The sequence below is a fragment of the Betta splendens genome, chromosome 13 (assembly GCF_900634795.4).
Source record: "Betta splendens chromosome 13, fBetSpl5.4, whole genome shotgun sequence".
Classification (NCBI taxonomy): domain Eukaryota; kingdom Metazoa; phylum Chordata; class Actinopteri; order Anabantiformes; family Osphronemidae; genus Betta; species Betta splendens.
Genome location: NC_040893.2, coordinates 16,201,005 through 16,226,742, shown reverse-complemented (window position 1 = coordinate 16,226,742; position 25,738 = coordinate 16,201,005). Strand labels below are relative to the sequence as shown.

The following is a 25,738-nucleotide window of genomic DNA, read 5'->3' as shown; positions in this document are numbered from 1 at the left end:
ATGCAACAGTATGTTGACTTAATATATAATATCAACTTAAGGTTTAGAACTGTACCTAAATAAATGATTAAAAGGAGAAATTGTGATAATATTTCATACAATTCTGGAAATGTCTGTTCATGTCTGATTTACGAGAAGCTAGAAATCAAACAGAGGTGTATACGTCAATGTGTCTGGGGCGGGATTCTGTATCAGCAGCTATTTGACACCTCTCCAACAGTAGTAGTCACGGTCAGTCATGGGTCGCCCTCAGGTGCAGATGTGGACATGGACACTGTGTGTTTTTCTGAGCTGGATTTGTGTGGATCAAGCGTTGGGAGAACCGTAGGTTCACATGTACCTTCTGTAATAGCAGAAATGTCACACGTTATGTTTTTAGATGGGTTGTACATCATGTTACTACATAACTACAGTATGTGTGCATGTTTCTGTCTGTAGCCAGTATATAGTTGCCATTCCAGCCGTTCTTGAAGCTGGAGCTGAAACTAAATTGTGTGCGAGTCTCCTGAAGCCCAATGAGACTCTGGTCATGACCATCACGTTAGTTTCTGGAGAAGAGAGAAGAACCCTTCTCAAGCCAACGTCCAGTGAGGAGTTTCACATCTGCACTCAGTTTAAGGTTTTCTGATTTATAATGTTCCTTTTTTGTCTTATTTTGTCTGTAATGTAGAGTATAATGGCGTGAACGTTTTCTTTCACATTTTCACAGGTTCCTTTAGCTGAAAATCGAAAGGTGGTGAATCTTGAGGTGGAAGTAGAAGGCAACACATATTACTCTAAACATGTCAGAAAAGTTATGATCAAAGTCTATGAAGCAATGACTTTCATCCAAACAGACAAACCACTCTACCTGCCTGGACAAACAGGTAACTACTGGTATATCATGAATAAACACATGTTGCTATTGTTTCTACATACGTAGCAAGTGGCAGCACACATACAGTAATGATGAATGAAGTCATGCGCTGGAAAACATAAGTTCTCATCAAAAGTTAATTTATATGTCATTTCTTTCAGTGAAGTTCAGAGTTGTCACTCTGGACACAAAGTTTAGACCTGCCAACCAGTTGGTGAGTGTCTCACTAGTTCACTAGTTGACCATTTCATGGTTAATAGATAGTATTGGTGATGGAATTAGGCTTAAAGAAACTTGAATTTGCACAATAATGGTTAAAAGTGAATGACGTGTGAGTTATGTCACAGACCAACCTGAGTCAGGGTCAGTAGCACCTGAACCTTATTGAGCAAAGCTGAGGTAAATATTTGTGGTTCATACATAAACAACATTTTGAAACATGTTGGTAAAACTAAAACTTAAAGTGACAGAACTAAATAGTTTACAACTATTTAAGTGTAGTCTCTGTGATAAAAAAAAACTGATGAGTTCAGACTGTGATGGATGTTGATTGTCTCTCACTGATTATCGCCCTCATGATCTTTTCACTAAATATACATGTGCAACCAAATAAATAGACACTGATGATGTAAATCAGCTTGTCCTTTTTTTTTACAGTACAATGTCATTGAAATGAAGGTAAGAAAATATACATTTTTTTTCTTTTTTTTACATTGTCTCCTAAACACTCAATCAACTTAAAAAGTCATTCAAAAAACATACAGTAATATGTAGTATATATAGTGATGTAACGTCAGACTCCTTTCACGGTTCTTCCAATTGATGTAATTCCACAGGACCCAAAAAATAACCAGATTGGACAATGGCTGAAAAAAACATCCAACGGTAAAATCTTGCAACTTTCTCACTCCCTGATTTCTGAAGCTTGTGAAGGAACCTACATGATCACAGTGTCCATTGATGAACTAGGAATTAAAGTGTATCACTACTTCAAAGTTGGGAAATATGGTGAGATATGTTAGATCTCCAAGTGTAACTTATAATGAAATTTTACGTTAATATAAGATAAAGATTTTTCTTCATAAGACAACAATACAAATAACTGTTTTGCTTCTTCAGTGCTGCCTAAGTTTGACGTAAAAATAGTTGCATCCAATGAAATAAGTATTGCACAGGAAGAAATCAAAGTTGAAGTATGTGCAAAGTAAGTTATAGTATTTTCTTTATAAACTTTCAGTTAATGACATTAGATTCTGTCAGATGAGTTGCTGACTTTTTTTTCCATCTAATCAGGTACACGTATGGGCAGTCTGTGCCAGGAAACGTTCAACTGGAGGTCTGTCGACCGATATACACCTATATTGTTGGTACTCATGTATTTTCTCCCGAACATCCAGACGGCGAGGTAATCGCTCCCTGCTACAAAGAAACAAAGCAGGTAAAATGTAGTGTCCTTATATCTGATGTAGCAATAAGTCACACATTTTTAATTTCTCTAGCCTTAAACGTTTATAATTTTAATGTAACCATGAAATATTTCAACTTATTATTTGATGTTTTGTACTAGACGGAAAAGACAGGCTGCGCTACCTTTACATTAAAGATGTCAACTTTTACAAAAGTTGACCACAAGGTGCTTGAAGACGTCCTGGATGTCCGTGCCAGCGTGGAAGAGGAGGGAACAGGCAGGTTTAGTTTATTTAACTAAAAGCAGTTTGTGTAATTAATGTTTATTTAGTCAATATACCAGACTTATGTTTGCAACATGTTGAAACTTCTCCTGCAGGTTTTTCACACCTAAAAGAGAAGAAAATAACTTTATCATATGTTGCTGGTAGATTTTCTTTTATTGATACGCCCAAGATTTATCAACAAGGATTAAACGTGGAGGGAAAAGTAGGTTTAGCATATTTAAGAAAATACAAAGTCCAACTGAATTATTCTAATTTCTTACTATTAAAACTCTGCTGTCAATAGGTTAAAGCTTCGTATCATAATACCAAACCCATTGCTGGCATGACACTGTACCTGTTTGAGGGGGAAAGTTGGCCATTACACCTGCTACAAACTCTGACTGCTGACAGTGAAGGTGTCGCCTCATTCTCGTTAAACATGACAAACTACAACAGGGACATCGCCCTCCACGTAAGTACTGTAGAAATCAATAAAGCTACATAATGTCATTAATTATACATTATCAGTAGAAAACGCTTTTATAGGTAAAAGCCTTTAAGCTTCAGAAATATCTGCTTGTTGTTTCATTTTTTTCTTGAAGCTAAAACAGGTGAATGTGAAAATAAAATAAATATTGATTCGAGAAAAAAAAAGAAAAAAGAAACAAAAACAGAAAGAAAAAGAAAAGAAAAATGTATTATTATATATTTACAAATTAATTTTTTTATGCAACAATGTAGTTACATAATCTTACACAATCTTTGTTCTTCGTTCTAAAATAATCTGGACACAAATGTTATTACCTATTTATGAGGTTGGCCTAGAAAAATCTGTAGAACACCACAACTCAAAAAGTTTTATTCAACTCAAATAGTTTTATTTTTTTATATAGTATTATACAGAATAATTTATATATATATACACACACACACAGATATATATATATATATATATATATATATATATATATATATTATAATATATATATAATATATTTTAATATATAAATATATATATATATATAAATATATATTTTTAAATTATAAATAATATAAATATAAAAATATAATTATAAATAAATTAATATATATGTATATATTAAAAAAAACTCACTTCTCACCCCACACACACACACACACACACATTAATTTATTTATAATTATATTTTTATATTTATATTATTTATAATTTAAAAATATATTTTTATATATATATTGTGGTGGAAATTTTCCATAAAGAAGTAGATGAGAGAGTTGTCCTTTTGTGCGATTTATTGAAATAATAAAGAAAATAAAAATAATGGGGAAAGCAAATAAAAAGCATGGATGTTGATCGTGCACATCAACAAACCAAAAACCAGCTGGGGAGATCAGTGCACACACCACGAAGGTGTGATGCAAAGAGCCCACGATCCTCAAGTTGCTTCTGCCTTTTAACCCCTTTCTCTGGCTCTGGTGGAATGTCTCTCTGCAGCAATGGAATTGTTTGCGCCACCTTATCTCGCTGTGAGTGAGAATGTTTGCTTTCTCACTTCTGCATCGTCATGTCTTGTTATTCAAAGGAAGGAACACCGAGCTTCCAAGACAAGATGCATTTGCTTTAACAGCCTTGGGTCTGGTGGGGAGTCAGATAGGATGGAGCCAGAGTCCGGGTGTAAAAGACAAACATATATCAGAAATTATTAGTCAGTCAAATGGAGCATCAGATGTTTAGACTTGATGTACGTCAGGGCACAAGAGATTATTTGTTTGTGTAAGAATGTTCAGTATTGCACCTAACCAGCACATGACGAGTGTGTTGGATAAGAAACAGCACAAGGCAAAATTTTTCCATTACATTCCCCCCTTTTGATTACACATTAATCAAACACTAAAATAATAAATTTTTTCAAACATTGCATTTTGTAGTAACAACCCTTACAAATGAAACAGTAAGTGTATTAAGTCAAAATTCAAAAATACACCTTCACATAAAAATGCAAGTAACTTAGGGATAAAAGGTTGGGAGCTGTTTTGGTGGGTAGTTAAACAAGAATAACCTCTGTATGAGCATGTGAAGAAAATAAGTCCATAATCATATTTGTACCAGATTATATTTTGTGATCAGATAGCCATCGTCAAAGTCATTACGTGAATTAGAGTTGGGGTTTTTGAACATAGTTCATTGTGTCATTTGATACGAGAGTGTTGCTGAGGTCGCACGCATGATGAGACCTTTAACCAGTGGGATAACGCAAGAACCAAACAAGAGAATCACAGCCATCTCAATTATAAAGGAAACAGCTGTGGACATGAGGACAGATTTCCATTTTCCAGACATTTCGTCTAGCCAATTTCCAAGGGAAAGAACCTATACCGGAGTTAGCTGAGATTCTGAAGGTCGTGGAGCGCCTTCGCCACAATACCATTAGAATCAGTGTTATTCAGGATGTAAGTACAACATGCCTCTCCAAACATAACACAAACGTCTCTTTCCTCTGCTAACAACGTGTCTACGGCCATTCAATTGTAATGTAATAAAGACAATTAATGTATGATAGCCATAGGTTTCCGGTGGGGTTCTGTATCATATAATCTTCAGATAGATTTCATGCTTTCGGATCTTTAATTGTACATTTGGGCCTAGAGCGAATACGAGATTCAGGGATTTAACCAGAATGATGATGCGTTTTTCCGCTTGTGTTGTCTTTCATCTGTAGATGAAGGATAAAACTAATTGTAGCAGTGAATAAAGTGATTGTGAGCAAATTAAACACCAAGTCAACTTTAGGATATTTAAACTCAGTGTTGTGAATTATGTGAAATTTTCTCATTCAAAAGTAGTGTGCAAAGTTACATGAAAACATCATATGATCAAGGCAATAATCAGAGTAACATAAAATGTCTAACGCAACGAGGTTACAATTGATGTCTTGTAACAATCTGCTTCGTCCTGTTGAACAGTAGCGTTAGATTGTTTCCAACCTGTGTGTTGAAGTATTGATTGTTCGTTGGGGTTCTTCAGGTTGTGATCAGCTGATCACAGAGACACTTGGGATTCGTTATCACCGCCAGGTTTCCTCCCAATGTCGTCTGAGTCACTGTCACTCCCGTGATGTGAAGAGTCTACACGTCGTCCAGCGTCGGCAACTCAAGGCTGCTCGTGTGTGTGTTTTCTCAGGAGCGTGTGTGTAGATGTATGGTCTGATAGTGTGATTCACCGGCGCAGCTTTAGGCGGCGCTTGGCTCACACCTTTAGCTGAACGGTCAACGCAGCCTCGCCTCAGTGCGTGTGTGAGCACAGCGAGGGTCGTTCTTCTCAATTCTTTTCATCAGTGGTGGTTTTCTTGTGTGGTGTAGATGTAGATGGAGGGTCGTCTGTTGGATCCGGGACCTTCTTGCAGTGGAGTGGATCCAAGTCGCTCTCTCTGCGATCTTTACAGCCGTGTGGGTCGTCAGAAGGACCTGGAAGTGGCCTCGCCACCGTTTGGAGTCCCAGTGCTTCCTCCTGAACTCCTTAACGATCACCCAGTGCCCTGGTTGGATGGTGTAATGGTCCTGTCGCCTGCTTTCACCTGTTGGGAAATCTGAATTATGGGGAAAAGGTGTTTGGGCGGCACGGCGTGTCATCAGGCCCAAACCAGACTCCATGGCTACAGGTGGAACCATTCGTCAGCCAGAGTCTGCGTTCCTGCGAGGTAGAAAATGTTTAAAGCACAGGGAGAGAGGAAGAAAGGAAGGAAAGGATAGAGAGAGTTGGAGAGAGGGAACAAGGATGAGGAGAGGAAACGAGGATCAGGAGAGGGAGGGGTTGTTGGGCAGCGACCTTCGCAGCAGCGTCTGCAGCTGCATGTCGGCAGAAACAAAGTTGTCACTGATGTTGTGAGTGGGACAGTTACAAACAGCATTAGCTGTAGGCAGCAGGACAGCGTCCAGCAAAGCAGAACCTTATCATGATGTAAGATAGGTTTGCAATCAGACTTCAAAAGCTTCCTATGCTTCCACAGAGAACCAAAGTGTCACAAGCATCTGTGGAGTCTGTAGATGGTAACAGACTCTCCTTCTGCTAGTTTACTAGCTTCAGTCAACGCAATCAACTCTGCAGCCTGAGCAGAGTAGTGTTGGGGATATGCGAGGAGCACAAATTATAATAATTGGATTTATAGCTCCTGATTGGAGATACCAATTATGTTTATAATTTAGATTCACAAATCTTGGTTATTAGCTTAAATATATATAACTATATGACAAATGTCTATAGTTTGGCAAGTGAAACACTTACTATTATTGATTTAATAATTATTAATTGAATTAATAATTACTTAATTTACGGGGCACCACCCTGTTTCCAGGGACCAATAACCGATTTGGAATAGCCAATACAGTCTCATTTGTATTTAAGTTGGTTGAAGGATGAACTCCGTACCATAGCCGACTCAATTCACCAGTGCTGCAAAACCATGTACAAATAATCACAGACAACGACCAATTAAATTATGAACGCTTTATTAAACAGTTAATATTAACTCTAGTGTCAACACTATCTTGAATAACTCAGCAAATCACAACTTAATCTTATGGTGTGTTCGTCTAGCGTTCTGTATGTGTATGCGCGTTACCTGAGATAAGAGGGTTGTGTGTGTGTGTGTGTGTGTGTGTGTGTGTGTGTGTATGTGTGTGAGGGTGAGAGAGAGAGAGAGAAAGAGAGAAGAGGAGGAGGAGGAGAGCGCCCCCCTTTAGGGCGTGGTGAGGTGGCACAGCTGCGCGCGTGTGCCGGTGAGCCCTTTGAATGGAGCGCGCGTGTCTGGCGCTCACAGGGAAAGAAGCGTGTAAAGGAGTGTGAAGTGGGACTAGCGTGGATAAGGCTTGTGGTCACACAAACACGTGGGGCTATATTCTGCGATATAGTCACGTGATCGCGGAAGCGTGCAGTGGTTGAAACGTGCGCTTGGCGTGGTCGCTGCCGAAACAGAGCACTGCACAGTAACACACTAAAGCACTTAAGCTAGCGAAATCACAGGTTACAACACTTCAATGTGCACCTCTTAGATTCACGTAGATCTGCAACAGCGTTACAGTCACGTGATCGCGGAAATACACAGTGATCAGATCGTGTGTGCAGGAAAAGAAACAACACAACAATAAAACAATTACTGATACCCTAAGAGTTCTACTCTGCTCAGACTTAAGAATGCCTCTGCCTTACTGCTCAATCCTGGTGAGAAGATCCGGCGTTGCGTGCGTGCGTGCGTGCTTGCGCTGTTGCGGTCCGGTCCGGTCCAGGTGTGCGTCGCGGTGATCGCGTCGTGATCAGCTGATGCGGCGGCGGGTAAGGCGGTTAAGCTGGCGGTTTTCCTGCCGTGTGGCTGGAAGTAGATGGGTGATCAGGCCCGTTCTCTGTGACGACGTCCCCGTTAGTTCAGCTGCTGGCTGCGGTGGAGGTTCCAGGCGTGCCGGGGGCAGAGGGAAGCTCCAGGTGGGGCAGCGAGAGGGTCGAAGAGAAGAAGGGAGAGAACAAGGGAGATCGAAGAGAACAAGGGACGAGGGAGAGAACAAGGGCCGAGTCTTCGGTCACGGCGACTTTTATAACCGTGTTTTTGGTCACGCCCGTCCTATTGTTTGGTCCAATCAGGGTGGCTGACGTCCAAGTTCTTCCGGCTGATGTCCAAGTTTCTCCGCCGACTGTCGCTTGTATCCACGGGGGTTCGGCCTTCACAGCGGGGAGCCAGGTGTGGTTCCCCAGCCTGGCGCCTGGTTTTGGCGCCGAGATTTGAAATCTCTTTGTTCTCACTCACTACTATCAGGATGAGGAGTTTACATGCAGGCCGCAGAATTCCCTTTGTCTGAGGAGAATGCATGTGGATCCTTGATACTGATTCTGTCAATAACCGTTTATACACATGAGGTCCCCCAACATCCCCCCTTTTTGTTCTGAATGATGGCATGCCAGCCATCGCTTCGGGACAAGACGTTGAAGGGGCCATGTGTTCCAAACAGTCCTTGTTTGCTAGAGTCGGAGGCAAATCTGAGCATTTTAGAGGCATGTCTGAGCAGAGGCAAAGGCATGTCTGAGCAGAGGCAATAGCATGTCTGAGCAGAGGCAAGAGCATGTCTGTCTACAATCCTAAACCATATCATTTCCTATGTATTTCTTAGGTGAAAGAAAACACAAGAAAAGAGAGGGATAGATGAGTGAAGAGAGGTGTGGTTAGAGTTTGCTGGTCAACTCGTGAAAGAGTTGTTAGCTGGCAAGTCGTTGCCAGGTTGGTGTCTTTATGAAGTGTACATGTTTGTGTCTGGTGTGGACTACAGTGTGTACATTCTCTCGTTGCATGAGATCTATAAAGACATGGACCTGCTTCTAGATTAATCTAACCACAATTGGTACTGCCAGGGTTGTGGTACCTGAAAGGGATGCATAACCGTGGTGGTAGTGGACACAAGGCTTTCCTTTAAAAGGCTTCAACAGAAACTCAATAAGTTGCTACTGACTCTGACCGAGGAGCTAACTTGCAGATGAGATTTCATTAGCCTACCTAGCTACCTGTACCTGAATTATCTTCTCTGATTGTCCTGGAGGGTCTCAGGAGGCTGCAAAATCATTTAGGAGAAGAATGAACTATGTGTGGCTTACACATTGTTTAGGCTCATCCAGAGATCCAGCTATTCCTACCAGGTTGCTGATAAGATTTTTGGGACCTACAATGGATGCGGACTAGTTCTCTTTATACATATCACGTTGTGGCATGGACTAGTCTACCCTCGCCTTTGGGAGCTGGGACTGCTCCCCCCTTTTGGTATGTGGATGTGTTTGACGCAGGCTTGGTGCCTGGTCTAGGCCACCTATGTCTTTCATACCTAGTGTAATAGGGAAAGACGCCTGGTCTAATCCACTAGTGGGGAGTCAGTGTCTGGCTTCTGTTGAGAGGTCTGAAGGAGCAGCCGAACTGTTAGGCCTGTCAAGTTCTTTTAAGGCTTCCTCCACGCATCTCCGTACCAGACTTACAATGTCCAGCTCTGAGTCTTCCCGTGACAGGTGAACTGGACTGTGGTCCCTGTACCTATGGTTCAAGTTCTGTCTGAACCGACCTCTTCCCCCTCGTGGGTGGGAACGAGGTTGTTTTGGCCTTGAATTACAGCGTTGAAGAGGCTCATCTTCCCGGTTGGCTGTGTCAACCTGCTGGCGACGTGACCTGCGGTTTTGAGTCCTCCTTTGCCCTCGTCTGCTTCTCTTAGCATGAGGCATTTCGTGGCCTTCAAGTGTCAAGTCAGACTTTTGCTGGGTCTGGATGCTAAAAACTCTGGCGTCCACTACAGGTCTCCTAATGGGGCGTACACGCGTTTCCCATACCAGCTGGGCATATCTCACAACTCCCTGCATTGTGCGCCTGCCTGTCTTACAGTGCATGGCGACATCAAATTGGATGCTGTCATGGAGATTATGCAGGAATAAGGACTGGAATGTACTGTCTTCATCTAGACCTGGTGTATTCCGTCCTTGGAAGTAGGTCTTTCTGAGGCGCCTGTAATATTCTTTGGGAGGTTCATTTCTTTTGTGTAAGATATTGAACGCTTCAAAGATAGTTGCTGCCGGATCAGAATATGGGGCATATTCTTCTCTTAAAGCTCGACAGAGTGAAGAGTATTGATCCCGAATGGCAGGCTTGAGTGTTTCCATGAAGACATGGACACTCCTGGGTGTAGTCTTCCAGATTAGCTTTAGTTTCTCGCGAGCTGTTGCATGAGGGAGGTCCAATAAGCAACGATCGACTTCCTGCAAGTAGTCGTCTATGGTAGAATCATGGCTCTTGGGGTCAAAGCACTCAATGTCCTTGGCTAGGGATTCAAGCTGGCGTAGGCGCAAACCTAAGTTTGGGGAAGGATAAGCACTATCAGAGTCACTTGAGCCTGTGTCGTCCCACTGGTCGCTGTAACGTGGGTGAACCCGACGCTGCTTCCTGCGTTTGAGACGAGGTGCTTTCTCCAACAGGGGGCTCAACCTACCACTGTCACTCTGGTTCTCAGGTGAGTTTTCCCTCCTCAGAGTGGGGGCATTCCTGTCCTCAGTGCATGAGGGGGAGTAAAACAAGTTTGCTCTGGATGCTTTCCTGTGCACTGGAGTGCTAGTGTCCCTGTACTCAGCCACTGTAGTGGTCTGAAAACCTTTGCCTTTGGCTATCTCACTGGTAACACAAGTAGCTGTACTGAGCTGGTGCTCGTAAGGAGGTGGCTGGGGGGTCTCTAGCCTCTGGGCGAGAGCCACTGCGCCTGCTTTGGGCATCTGCAGCTTTGCATGTGATCGGTTTGTTTGGCTGTCAAGAGGCAGGGGCTGCTCAGCCTTCCTGGGAGCTAGCCTACTCTCACCATCTACGCCTGACTTGGTCAGCTCTGGTCTCCTTGGACTGGCTGCCGTGTCTACCTGATCACTCTGGCTCTTCCTCCTGGCTTTCTCAACCTCTTGATGGGCCACTAGGAGACTAGATTGTAGGGCGTCATGGTCCTGCTGCAATCTCTCCTTATCTTCCCGGAGCTGCTCCAGCTCTTGTTTCGTTACCCAGAGACTTTGCTTAAGGTGGGAAACAGTCTCCTGCTCAGCTTTGTAGCCACTGCACACAAGGAAGAGCTTCTTTTCGTACTCTGCAGCCTTCAGCTGCACCTTGCGGTGGCAGAGTAGAGCCAACTCACCCATTACCTCTTGGGCCAGGTGAGTTTCCGTTGAGGGCTTGGTCATGTAAGATAAATACCTCTGCAACTCAGCTTCACATTCATCAATAGTATAACTATTGAGTTCTTCTAATTCTGTTACTGACACATCTAAGATCTTTGCAACAACTCCTTGAAAGTCTAAGTTTCCCTGCTTGGGGGAACGTTCAGCACCAGATCTCCAAAGATTCACGTTGCCCATTCTGGTTCTGAGGAGCAATGTGATTTACAACTACAGCTAAAACAGTGGTGCACAGGTGACACTTCAACCTGTGGCTTACTTGAATGTTTATTATGTGTTAGCGGTGGAGGCTTGTCTGGGTTTTTCTTGCTGAAAACCAACCTTGGCTCCCGTTGCTAACTGAAAAGATACTAAGCCTACTCACTTTGGTTTCAGTGACGGCTTGGCACAACTTATTCTCAATCTCTGGGGTTGCTATGCTAATGGTAGCATGCTAACACGCACACCCACTAGCTGACATGTGGTAGCTCGTTGCTAAGCTAACGCTAAGCTAACAAAGCACAGCTTGGTAACACTGATGGCAGCTAACCCTGAGCTAATAGCTAAGCTAGTAGCTAGGCTAACACTAGTACCACTGGTGGTTTGGCAGCCTGTGCTAAAGCTACACTTGGCCTCTTAATGCTAAGTGGAAGCTAAGCTTCTAGGCCCACTCTTCCTACTGCAGTTCTCAGTAACTAGTGTTAAAGCAAAGGGCACCTTGGTTTCTGCCACACACAGTTATGGATTCTTGCATCCACCAGTAGATTATTTGTACAGATTTACAGCACGGTGAATAATCTTTGTCGGCCTCACACGGGGCACCAATTATGTTGGGGATATGCGAGGAGCACAAATTATAATAATTGGATTTATAGCTCCTGATTGGAGATACCAATTATGTTTATAATTTAGATTCACAAATCTTGGTTATTAGCTTAAATATATATAACTATATGACAAATGTCTATAGTTTGGCAAGTGAAACACTTACTATTATTGATTTAATAATTATTAATTGAATTAATAATTACTTAATTTACGGGGCACCACCCTGTTTCCAGGGACCAATAACCGATTTGGAATAGCCAATACAGTCTCATTTGTATTTAAGTTGGTTGAAGGATGAACTCCGTACCATAGCCGACTCAATTCACCAGTGCTGCAAAACCATGTACAAATAATCACAGACAACGACCAATTAAATTATGAACGCTTTATTAAACAGTTAATATTAACTCTAGTGTCAACACTATCTTGAATAACTCAGCAAATCACAACTTAATCTTATGGTGTGTTCGTCTAGCGTTCTGTATGTGTATGCGCGTTACCTGAGATAAGAGGGTTGTGTGTGTGTGTGTGTGTGTGTGTGTGTGTGTGTGTGTATGTGTGTGAGGGTGAGAGAGAGAGAGAGAAAGAGAGAAGAGGAGGAGGAGGAGAGCGCCCCCCTTTAGGGGCGTGGTGAGGTGGCACAGCTGCGCGCGTGTGCCGGTGAGCCCTTTGAATGGAGCGCGCGTGTCTGGCGCTCACAGGGAAAGAAGCGTGTAAAGGAGTGTGAAGTGGGACTAGCGTGGATAAGGCTCGTGGTCACACAAACACGTGGGGCTATATTCTGCGATATAGTCACGTGATCGCGGAAGCGTGCAGTGGTTGAAACGTGCGCTTGGCGTGGTCGCAGCCGAAACAGAGCACTGCACAGTAACACACTAAAGCACTTAAGCTAGCGAAATCACAGGTTACAACACTTCAATGTGCACCTCTTAGATTCACGTAGATCTGTAACAGCGTTACAGTCACGTGATCGCGGAAATACACAGCGGTCAGATCGTGTGTGCAGGAAAAGAAACACAACAATAAAACAATTACTGATACCCTAAGAGTTCTACTCTGCTCAGACTTAAGAATGCCTCTGCCTTACTGCTCAATCCTGGTGAGAAGCTCCGGCGTTGCGTGCGTGCGTGCGTGCTTGCGCTGTTGCGGTCCGGTCCGGTCCAGGTGTGCGTCGCGGTGATCGCGTCGTGATCAGCTGATGCGGCGGCGAGAGAGGCGGTTAAGCTGGCGGTTTCCTGCCGTATGGCTGGAAGTAGATGGGTGATCAGGCCCGTTCTCTGTGACGACGTCCCCGTCAGTTCAGCTGCTGGCTGCGGTGGAGGTTCCAGGCGTGCCGGGGGCAGAGGGAAGCTCCAGGTGGGGCAGCGAGAGGGTCGAAGAGAAGAAGGGAGAGAACAAGGGAGATCGAAGAGAACAAGGGACGAGGGAGAGAACAAGGGCCGAGTCTTCGGTCACGGCGACTTTTATAACCGTGTTTTTGGTCACGCCCGTCCTATTGTTTGGTCCAATCAGGGTGGCTGACGTCCAAGTTCTTCCGGCTGATGTCCAAGTTTCTCCGCCGACTGTCGCTTGTATCCACGGGGGTTCGGCCTTCACAGCGGGGAGCCAGGTGTGGTTCCCCAGCCTGGCGCCTGGTTTTGGCGCCGAGATTTGAAATCTCTTTGTTCTCACTCACTACTATCAGGATGAGGAGTTTACATGCAGGCCGCAGAATTCCCTTTGTCTGAGGAGAATGCATGTGGATCCTTGATACTGATTCTGTCAATAACCGTTTATACACATGAGGTCCCCCAACAGTAGTGTCTTAGCAAAGCACTAGACTTCAAGACGACCTCTTGATAGTAACGTTCAGCATGTTGAGTAAGGTGGTGTTGCATCTAAGCCATCGGGCTGTAGAAAGATGTGATCTATTCCAAAGGAATCAAAGACACAGTATGAAGACAAAAGAACAGAAGTCGTACAACCTGATTTCTCATCCACTGTTTGAGTGAAAGGTCACGTAGGGTCAGATCAGGAAGACCCAAAGTAGGAGCCAACTGAAGAGCAAGCATGAGGTCAGTGAACGTTGTTCAGCCTCAGACGTCCACGTGAGACAAGAAGTGGACGATGAAGATGTCTGCATCAGAACCCTGAGTGGGGCCTCAAAGACAGTAAAGTTAGGACTGAAGGTCTTACAATAAGAACAAAGACCTAGAAAAGACATCAGCTGTTTTTACGTGCACGGTTTAGGCAGGTCTCAAATTGCTTCAACTCTGTTGGGTGAGATGGATTTGCCATCAGCTGTAATTACAATGACCCAGAAAATAACCTTTGTCTGAACAAACTGTAATTTAGACAGGCTCTCTTTGTGGCCTGTAGCATCCAATGATTCAGTAGCTTAGTGGTGTCTGCAGTAACGCCATCTATGGCTTCTTCCAGAGGGTGATGTTGTTTACATGGTCTGTGGTCAGATTTAGGTGCGATGACCACTGGTTCACATCCTCTGATCAAACCTACATCATGTCTGTGTGTGAGCCACAGGGAAGCAGGGCTTCCTGTAAGGCTGAGTGTTGGGTCAGAGCGTCCTCTGAAATGAAAATAAAACATGTAGTGTGTCATTAGAATGTGGAGGTTCCCAGTTCACTGTTTGCTGCACATGACAGGCAGAATAAAAAAGAAAGTTTTTTTTTTTTTTTTTTTTTTTTTAAAGTATGCAAAGTAGGTGAATACGTCACATGGGGTCAGAAGTCGTTCACCAGTCTCCACCCCGTTGACATCTGTTCACGAAAGGACCCACGTCCTGCATCTGTCTCCATCATGTTTTCACAGAGGGACGTGTGGAACTGTAGAATAAACATCAAAAATCTTTTTTGTTCGTTAGTAAAAAAAAATCGCAAGCGCAGACCTGTGTTCATCCCAAAAGAGGGAAGTTGAGGTCAGTTTGTGTGTGTGTGTGAAATCATAAACAAGCTGTGATGCAGCCTGTGTGAGGGCCTCAGTTACAGCCCCCCCTCAGCAGCCAATGATAAGAGCACAGCTGAGCTGAAGTTAACAGCAACAAAAGAGGGATTATTTAGAATGTCTGTAGACGTAACCTGCACTCCGTCTGGAGTGAAAATCAATCAAATACCTAAACTACACAAGATCTCTTCCTAAAAATTTAAACTGGGCATAAGTTTGAAAGCAAAAATGAATGTTACGGTGTCTTGCTGTCAGATGTGGCACAAGACAGTGAAAGAATAGGTTTTTCTTTAATAGTCTGGTACGTACAGTAATTATTATTACTTCTCTCTAATAGTCGTCTTCCCTTTAATAGTCATTAATAGTCTGTTTCAGTCGGTTTCAGTCTTCCTATAGTCTGTTTTTTGTTTTTTCTACAGTCTGTTTTGTTTTTCTACAGTCTGGCCAGACAAACCTATATTGTGCACAAGTATTTTTAGAAACATGGAGGATTTTATTACTGAATTTGTTGCAAGTTAAAATAGTTTAAACCCATCAGACTGTAAAGTCATGCAGCAGTTGTCGTTTAGCTGTTTGTCATATTTTTAAAATCACTCTGTGGGATTTTTTTTTGAGCAAAAAGCGATTCTTCATTGCGAGCAGATAAGCATGAACATGAATTTGAGCGTGTATCAGCTGTAAGCGTGTTTCTTCATTGCGTGTATGAATGTGTGTGTTTGCGGTACCGTCTTGTACGTCACGTGAAAAGGAACCGTCACCTTCCTCCTTCCCCAACCATCAGTCTGATGTGAGCGCCAGTGGGTGAAGCCTTTCAATGGGACAGTTGTTCCTCGATGACAGACCTTTCCTGGATCCTCAGATGCAGCTCTTTTGGGCCGATCACGTCTGAAGCCTCTCCTGTTGTTTCAACCAGTGTCTGTGTCAGAGCACGTCTTCTCTGCTGTTGCTCTGTCCTTGTTTTCCTTTGCTGATTGTCATAAGCAGGTGTCTGTGTCAGACACACACGCTTGTAGTAGCTGGTTCATCTGATGAGCCCAGAACGTGATGGCTGCAGACGTTGTGGGAGTCGCTGAGGCGTCCATGCTGTGGTCTGTGTCCTCCAGCTGCTGTGGTGTCAGAGCTTCCACCCTGTTCTGGTTGTTGGTCAGGCGCTTCTTCTCCTTCGGTTCTTCTGCTGATGGTGGGAAAGGAGTCTAGATCCGGATTTACCCTCATCGCGCTCAGTTCTGCATTAGAATAGAGAGCAGAAACAATGGGAGCATTTGCTCTTGACATGATATGTGTGTGTGTGGTGTGTGTGTGTGGTGTGTGTGTGTGGCAGAGTGCAAACAATTCTTCCCCAGAGTTGTTATCTCCTTTCTTTCCGTTACTTTCATCTTTTGTTTCTTTTAGGGCTTTAGTTTTGATAGTTTTGCTTTTTCAAGTATTTTCTTTTGTCTCTAATTTTTCTTTTAAGGTGCATATGTCCTTACACAAAGCGATTCTCCTTTTGAACCCATAACCAGTTTCCCACTCATGGAAACATGAAACGCACTAATAACCATATTTACTTTTTACTTTTAATTACTTTTACTTTTGTAATGCTGCAGTCTGGTGGTGGAGACTTAGATCGCCCCGAACCCATCTTTCAGAGTCCCGGCGGTTTCCTGCCTTAGATTTTTATGTGTTCCGGCCGGAACCTTTTTTCGAAATTTCTCTTCCACGGACGTCTCCGTAGAAAGGGAACCGCTCAGATCAGCGACAGGGTTCTCGGAAGTGGTCCCTCACCGTCAGGCCCCTCTAAGACCCGGGTCCCTCGTATCTCAAAACCACTTCCCCCTGCAAACGCGCTCCGTATTTCAGAAGCCGTCTTTTATTTCCTTGTCCACACCCTTTGGACTGCGCTCAGATCTGCACACTGGTCTGTATCCTCAGTACAGACAAAACAAGCTCGGTCCCACGAGCCAACCCTTAGCAACCACCGTCTCGACCACCAGGGCAGACTTTGACCTAATTCATTTTACCCGAATATTAAATTTTTTAATTAAAAAAAAATTGTTTGGTCCTAATTATTATATTTTAGATGTTTTTCAGCCACATAGTCGTTTTAGAAATATTATTATCTCTAGTCCTAGTTATGTTTTCTTTTATGTTTTTTCCCAAATTAAAAGGAATCTCTCTCACCGAGCCGAGCCAAATTAGGATTTGAGTTTGAATCTGAGTTCGTGGATCTCGTCAGAGGCGATCCAGACGGGTGAGCAGTCCTCCCAGCTCTGAATGTCTGTAGAGGTTTGGAGGCTGAGCGACCCTAGTCCTCAGGACTATCGTCCCTGGTCACACCGTCCAGACGACCTGCAGCGGATCCTGTTCGTAGACGCCAATTTCTGTGGTGGAAATTTTCCATAAAGAAGTAGATGAGAGAGTTGTCCTTTTGTGCGATTTATTGAAATAATAAAGAAAATAAAAATAATGGGGAAAGCAAATAAAAAGCATGGATGTTGATCGTGCACATCAACAAACCAAAAACCAGCTGGGGAGATCAGTGCACACACCACGAAGGTGTGATGCAAAGAGCCCACGATCCTCAAGTTGCTTCTGCCTTTTAACCCCTTTCTCTGGCTCTGGTGGAATGTCTCTCTGCAGCAATGGAATTGTTTGCGCCACCTTATCTCGCTGTGAGTGAGAATGTTTGCTTTCTCACTTCTGCATCGTCATGTCTTGTTATTCAAAGGAAGGAACACCGAGCTTCCAAGACAAGATGCATTTGCTTTAACAGCCTTGGGTCTGGTGGGGAGTCAGATAGGATGGAGCCAGAGTCCGGGTGTAAAAGACAAACATATATCAGAAATTATTAGTCAGTTCAAATGGAGCATCAGATGTTTAGACTTGATGTACGTCAGGGCACAAGAGAGTAGTGGGTTGTGTAAGAATGTTCAGTATTGCACCTAACCAGCAATGACGAGTGTGTTGGGATAAGAAAAGCACAAGGCAAAATTTTGCCAGGACAAGGATAATATAGAGATAATATTATAGCAGAGAGAGAGAGAAGAGAGAGAGAGAGAGAGAGAGAGAGAGAGAGAGAGAGAGAGAGAGAGAGAGAGAGAGAGAGAGAGAGAGAGAGAGAGAGAGAGAGAGAGAGAGAGGGGGGGAGAGAGAGAGAGAGAGAGAGAGAGAGAGAGAGAGAGAGAGAGAGAGAGAGAGAGAGAGAGAGAGAGAGAGAGAGAGAGAGAGAGAGAGAGAGGAGAGGAGAGAGAAAAGAGAAAAGAGAGAGAGAAAAGAGAGAGAGGAGAGAGAAAAGAGAGGGAAAGAGAGAGAGAGAGAGAGAGAGAAGATAGAGAGAAGAGAGGGGAAGAGAGAAAGAGAGAGAGAGAGAAAGAGAGAGGGGGAAAGGAGATAAAGAAGAGAAAGAGAAAATAAAAAAAGAAAGGAATATATATGTATAAAAAAAAAATCTTCTCCCACCCCACACACCACACACACACACACACACACACCCACACACACACACACACACAAACACATATATATATATATATATATATATATATATGTCATGTTTCCAACCTTATTCAGAACCTTAATAGCTCTGTTACTCAACCTGCTTTGCCGTTATTTTTTTTTTTTACGTCATACAATTCTTAATTTCCACATACATTTACAGGTTAGCAACAAAGCTACAAGGAAATACCCCATGTACAGGACCGTTTACTATGAAGATGGAAATCACAGGTTGTCTCTAGCACGGCAGGAGTCTCCTGACACTAAAACAGTCAGCTCCCTGGAGGTAAAGAACAAAGATAAACCACTGCCCTGTGACACAGAGGAGGACGTCTTCATCCAGTACACTCTGGTTGGAGAGACCAAGGGCAACGTGGACGTGATGTATCTGGTGAGAGATGGTCATAATTTGCTTTTGGTAAATGGCAGCATTTAAGAAGTGACTATGTTCACTTATTATAGACCAAATACAGTTTACAGGATGTTTCAGGTGTTTTATAATTACAAAAAAACACATATTAATTAATCAGATTACACTAGTTTCGCTTCACACCTACATTACACGATCCCTTTAGTTTATGAATAATCCTCCCTGCAAAGGTTTCACAGTAATACAATGAACCCAGTACAACGTTTCTTTGTATTTTCTCTAATTAATTCCAGGTCTTATCCAGAGGAGCCATCATCATGCAAGGACTGAAAGAAATAAAAATGCAAAACAAACCAGGTTGGCAAAAACTTAATCAGCAAATAAAAATTAATATTTATACAGTACAACAGTAAAAATTGTTTGGGTGGTGCAGTAGTATCACTCTCTACTCACAGCAAGAAGGACCTGGAGGCTTTTCACTAACTAACACTGGTGGCTCTGGGATAATGGATGTATGGTACTATAATCTGTAAATGATGGCCATTAAAACAGCAGGTCATTCATACGATAACTGTTGTTTTTTGTCTCATTTTTCTTGTTAATGTTTCAGTGAATGAGGGTGAGGTGTCCTTTAAGCTAAAGGTGTCTCCAGACATGGCACCAGATGTACAGGTTGTAGCTTACGCTGTCCTCCCCAGTAGGACAGTCATCGCCAACAGTACAGACTTCTCCACAGAGAAATGCTTCAGGAACAAGGTCAGTAAAACAAAATAAATAGATTGTTCTTTCTGTAGACAAAGCAGACCAGAAAAAGTGGAGCTTCAAACTAAAATACACTCTAAACTAATAAACTACACTACACTGTGTGTTTGCTGTGTCAGGTGTCGTTGGAGTTCTCTCCGTCCTCAGCTGTCCCAGGAGAGGAGACCACCCTGAAGGTGACGGCCTCACCTGATTCGCTGTGTGGCGTCAGTGCTGTTGACCAGAGTGTCCTCATTCAGGAGCCAGGGAAGAATCTGGATGCAGATAAGGTGAAAGATGGAGACAAACTCAGATAAAAGTATCCTTATGTTTTAGTCATTTTTGTCATTTTGTTAACGTTTTTCTATTCTATAATTCTAAATACAATATGAATCATATCCTTTCTATTGCTCAAAATAAAAATAAACGAGTCTTAAATCCACAAACCAAAGGATTTAAAGTTTATATCTTTATAACCATATTTTTTTCCTTCATTCCAGATATTTGATTTGCTGCCTGTCAAAAAAGCTTCATCTTTTCCATATGGGGTTGAGGATCCTACTGAGTGTCTGTCTGTCAGAATGAGGAGAACTATTTTGGCCCGTCCTCAACATAATCTGGACATAAACGATGCTTTTACAGTGTTTAAGGTATGTTTTTCATGATGGGCAATATATAAAATTGAACTTTTTGGATATTCACATAATGTTGTCTCCCCAGTGATGTTTATTTATTGTTGTTCATAGAATGTTGGACTGAAGTTGGCAACAAACCTGTTTATTCAAATGCCTTCATGTGTCACATTCAAAGGAACACAATTCTACAATAAAATGTTTTATGGTGACTATTTTTGGATCTTATATAAAACATTTCCTAACTTTTATTTATTTATCTTATTTGTGTCCTGTTTGTGATTGATATTCTCCCTAATTAAACATTGATTTATTGCAGGAACGGGGGTGTCAGCAGGAGATCTAGATACTGGTAATTGGTATGTAAATAGTTTTGGACGTTTTGGTGTCAATGCGCGTCAACCAATTGTAACAATCCGGACTTTATTCCCTGAGACGTGGATATGGGACCTGGTGGAAGTTGGGTGAGCTTCTGTTCCTGTACAAAGAGATTTTTCACTTTCAGAAATTGGGGGCAAAGTTTTAACAAAGATTGTAGGATTTTGTCTATTGTAGTTTGCACATCTGGGTTATGGAAGTTTGTTTTCCCACCGAACAGAATTCTTCTCTCTGTGTGTTTTCTGGTGCAGAGAGTCTGGACAGAAGGATGTGTCCCTCACGGTCCCAGACACCATCACCACCTGGGAGACGGAGGCTTTCTGTTTGTCCCCTCAGGGTTTTGGTTTGGCTCCTCGTAAACAGATCAAGGTCTTCCAGCCCTTCTTCCTGGAGCTCACTCTGCCCTACTCCATCATCCGGGGGGAGAACTTTGAGCTGAAGGCGACTGTCTTCAACTACCTCAGCAGCTGCATCATGGTAATCAGGATTTCTAACAACTGGGACTCTCAGCACATGAATGTGATCATAAAGTACTGTAATGCAACAATTCATGCTTTGGCAAAACGTTAGGAAACTTGAATTCATGTTCTGTAAATCAATGATGTTTTGATTCTTGGAATTTTATGTCAGTACAATCACTGCAGACCGCTTAGTGTGACTCTAATGACTTTGATTTACTGGTTGATATGTGAAGCACAGTGTATTCAAAACTATTTACTGTTCCTATGAAAATACAGTAATTTAAGAAATGTTAGTCCAGAAAAATTCCAAACACTCAACCACATCTGTCCTTTTTTGGACAGGTCACTGTGACTCCTGCCCCGTCTCCACATTACACCCTCACTCCTCTCTCTGGTGACCAGTACACGTCCTGTCTGTGTGGCAGCGAGCGTAAAACCCTCAGCTGGACCATGGACCCGTCCAGTCTAGGTAAAAGTCAACCATTAAACCTGACGATTTAAAATGTTACAGATGTAAAAAGTGCAGTCCCCATGTCCCCAATTTTTATCTCTGTGAAATCGTCAATCTAAATCTGATTAATGTTTTGCAATGTTTCTAAAAAGAATCTTTTTTCAGGAAAAGTGAATGTGTCTGTCAGCGCTGAGGCTGTAGCGTCTCATGCTACATGTAACAATGAGATAGTGAGCGTTCCAGACAGAGGTCGTATCGATGTGGTCACCAAATCTCTGATTGTTAAGGTTTGTGCCTAACGTTCACCCATTATATCACATGTATTTTAATAATAAGAATATAAATGTTTATTACTGACGGCTATGTCACAGTGTCTGCATTATTTTTCCCTTTCCTTCATTTCAGGCTGAAGGAACTGAGATGTCAAAGAACTACAACTGGCTGCTCTGTCCTAAAGGTCAGGATCATTTGACAAACAAAACCAAAAGTAAAATGCATTAAATGGGACAAAAATCAAATAATGTATGATGGTTATAGTCTTCTAGGAAGAGGCCTTTAGATTTTATTAAGATTTTTAGATTTATTTTTTAGTTTTTCATTTATTGGGTGCGTGGATAAGATTGGAAAAATGTAATGTTCATACTCTCACCTACTCAATGCTCCACTGATAATCTGTGAGCTACTGTATGAATACTTTTTTTAATCATATTACACGTTTCACTGCGTAAGGTTTTCTGTGATGTTTGTACCCAGGAGAGGCTTTCACAGAGGAAGTAGAACTACATCTGCCTGAGAATGTCATTGATGGATCTGCTCGGGCTTCAGTGTCTGTCCTGGGTAAACTGACACAACTGAAGAATACTTTTAACAAAAACAGCCTCTCAGATTATCTGTGCTCCAAGTTAAATGTTTTCATTAGTCAATGTTGTGTTCCAGGCGACATCCTGGGCCGAGCCCTGCAGAACCTGGAGGGACTCCTGCGGATGCCGTATGGATGTGGGGAGCAGAACATGGCTCTTCTAGCTCCCAACATCTACATCCTCCAGTACCTGAAGAACACACAGCAGCTGAGCCCAGACATCAACAAGAAGGCAACAAACTTCCTCACCAGTGGTCAGTTGTTGTGACTTGGTGCTGTATAAATTAGTTGAACTGAACTGAATTGGGCTGACAATGCTGAGCATTCTCAGATTTCCATAGATGATTCCTTAAAGATGACATCAGTCAGCTGTAAATCCTGTCAGTGTGACAGACTGGTGAATAGAGGTTTGGGGGGGTGGATTCTATATTCTCTCTCACTGCCGTATTACAGTACATTTACATCTCTCCCCTATCAATGTGCCATCATATTAACTCCTGTAGGCCTATGATGATGTTTTTTTTTGTTGAAGCCCCTGTTAAACATTTGTTGTTGTTGTGCTGTTAGGCTACCAGAGGCAGCTGAACTATAAGGACACCAACGGTGCTTATAGCACATTTGGATCAGGACCAGGAAACACTTGGTGAGAAAATGACTGACGGTCATCCAAAAAATATAATGGTGAACATGTGCAACCTTAGTTATAATTACTGTACCAGGAAGACACTAATGTCATGACTTACAAACAATAATGTATTATTTAAATTCATTTTATTGATAGCACGGTGTGATTTCACTTCACTTTACAGTAAAACAGTTTTTTACTTCTTTTTGGTTTACTTTTTCCTCAGGCTCACAGCGTTTGTGATGAGGTGTTTTTCTAAAGCTCAGTCCTTCATCTACATTGACCCAAAAACGATTGAACAGTCAAAGACATGGTTGATTAAAAAACAAAAGAAAAACGGCTGCTTTGAACAGTCTGGATGTCTTTTTAACAACAGAATGAAGGTGAAGTGAAAGATGCTGATCTTGGTCTTATAATGTAGTTACAGTGTGATGCAGGTCCATTGATGTCTGAATGCTTCCTCTCTACAGGGTGGAGTGTCTGATGAAGTGACTCTCAGTGCTTACATCACTGCTGCCTTCTTGGAGATGAACACATCACCTGATGTTTGTTTATCTTCACAGTTCAGATAGAACTGCATAATGTTGTAACTCAAGCAGAAGCATAGCTGTTAATGTATTGGCATTGAATCTGTTCCAGAGTCAGGTGATAACAAAGAGCCTGTCCTGCCTCAAAGAGTCCATCAGTGACCTCAGTAACACCTACACTACAGCTCTGCTGGCCTACGTCTTCACTCTGGCAGGAGACACGGAGACTCGTTCTTTCCTTCTGCAGCACCTGGACAAAGTCGCATCCAAAGAAGGTGAGTCGTCCTAAAGAACATGAGTCTGACTTCAATACTGTAAAAGCATGTTTTACTGTATGTGTTGGTTTGTGTCTGGTTCAAGGAGGTTTCCTCTACTGGTCTCAAAGCTCAGAGGAAACTTCAGCCTCTCTGTCTGTGGAGATCAGCTCCTATGTGTTACTGGCCAAACTCAGTGCCTCACCTACAGCTGAGGACCTGGGCTACTGCTCCAGTATCGTTAGGTGGCTGACGGGGCAGCAGAACCAGTATGGAGGCTTCTCCTCCACCCAGGTACTCATCTGTGTCATATTGTCACATTCTATCTGTGACCAAACTGTAGATGGTCACATAGTGCTTGTGCTTTGTGTTGTAGGACACAGTGGTGGCTCTCCAGGCTCTGGCTCTCTACTCCACTCTGGTGTTCAGTCCAACAGGTTCCAGCACAGTGACGGTCCAGTCTCCCAGTGGCCAGCTGACATTTGATGTGAACCAGAACAACAAGCTGCTGTACCAGGAGAAGACGCTGCAGCCTATCGCATACAGATACAGCCTGGAGGTCAAGGGGAGTGCGTGTGCATCAGTACAGGTTGGTAAACACATATTTTGCATTTACAGAATAGTATTAAACATGTACAGGAAGAATATGAAGTAAAGGGTCACTTGAAATTAGCTTCTGAGTCTTCTCCCATCATATCTTTCTACATTTTCATATTTAAGAATCAATGGTACAGTGTACATCTTTCTTTCAAATACTTGTCAGTCAGCTGTGTGAAGTAGACTGAATATTGGTACAAATTGCTTATGATACAGTGGATTTAACAAGTGATAATTTAATGCTGAACTGTAACATAATAGTTTAGTATTTATTGTTTTATTATGAATAAATTGTACCTGTTTTCCAGATTTCTCTTCAGTACAACATCCCCACTCCCACTGATGTCACCACCTTCAGTGTGGAGGTCACACCAGAGGTCAACTGCACCATCAAAGCTCACAGACCCAAACTCAGTCTGAAGCTGAAAGTAGTGTAAGTATTGTGAGCGGAAAGATGCTTGATTCTACTGGTTCTGTGCTGGAACCTCACAGAACACCAACACGCTTTATGTGATTACAGATACAGAGGAAAGTTGAAAAGCACCAACATGGTGATCCTGGATATCAAGATGCTCTCTGGGTTTGTCCCAGAGCCAGAGTCTCTGAAGAGCGTAAGGTCTTAGTAGGAGAGTTTTGGATTAATTTCACTATAACCCGACTGACTGTAATCTCCTCACAGCTCAAACGTGCAGACTTTGTGGATCGTGTTGAACAAGAGGAAGATCACGTTCTGGTGTATTTTTCAGAGGTGAGAGCAATTTACAGCAGGATCAAGACAAATTGTTTCCTTGATCTGTGACTAATGTTGTTATGGATTAAACCAACAGTTAGTAAAGGAAACACCACACAACCACCAACTGGACCTTGTTCAGGAGATCAAAGTCCAGAACCTGAAGCCGGCTGCGGTCAAGATCTACGACTACTACCAGCCAAGTAAAAAAGACACTCACCAATCCTACGCCGCCCTCAACACGTGACTCCTTTTTAATAAGGATGAGAACCAGTGTCACTAAAAACAATGGTAAATACAGAATCAAAACTTGTTCTGACCCATTGATTTTCTTTTTCTCTCAGGTGACCAAGCAGAGACAGGATACATCTACACATGTGCTCTACAATAACATGAAAATTTACAAGGAAATTTTCTAGAATTACTCAAAAGATGCATGTCTTTGAATAGACTGAGAATGTGTAATTTTTCATTAATTAGACTGAGCGGGATAAAATGTAGTGTGTTCACTGTTCAGGTCAAACTGATTCCAGTTTCTTAAAAAGTGACTGTATTATTCAAATGTTTGCCTTCTTGGTCTGTTTGTAAACAAATGATTTCTGCATCACTTGCCTTAAATTAATTTTAAGTAAATAAAATGTGAGTGTGTGTGTGTA

The 25,738-nt window shown here is 42.5% G+C and overlaps 1 protein-coding gene across 1 annotated transcript; it reads left to right on the top strand.

Annotated features, from left to right (window-relative positions):
• The first annotated feature begins 213 nt into the window (after positions 1-213).
• LOC114868650 (alpha-2-macroglobulin-like) lies at positions 214-25,738 on the top strand. Its single transcript, XM_029172438.2, has 35 exons — positions 214-324; positions 439-619; positions 710-866; positions 1,018-1,070; positions 1,514-1,534; positions 1,693-1,864; positions 1,976-2,060; positions 2,150-2,294; positions 2,424-2,541; positions 2,643-2,752; positions 2,834-3,001; positions 18,621-18,848; positions 19,121-19,184; positions 19,438-19,583; positions 19,709-19,858; positions 20,069-20,218; positions 20,315-20,408; positions 20,520-20,664; positions 20,830-21,055; positions 21,382-21,508; positions 21,656-21,777; positions 21,896-21,947; positions 22,244-22,327; positions 22,427-22,603; positions 22,917-22,992; positions 23,201-23,357; positions 23,445-23,519; positions 23,614-23,776; positions 23,862-24,049; positions 24,132-24,344; positions 24,661-24,785; positions 24,873-24,963; positions 25,032-25,100; positions 25,180-25,285; positions 25,427-25,738. The coding sequence occupies exons 1-35, from the start codon at positions 239-241 to the stop codon at positions 25,471-25,473; spliced, it is 4,371 nt and encodes a 1,456-aa protein (XP_029028271.1). The 5' UTR covers positions 214-238; the 3' UTR covers positions 25,474-25,738.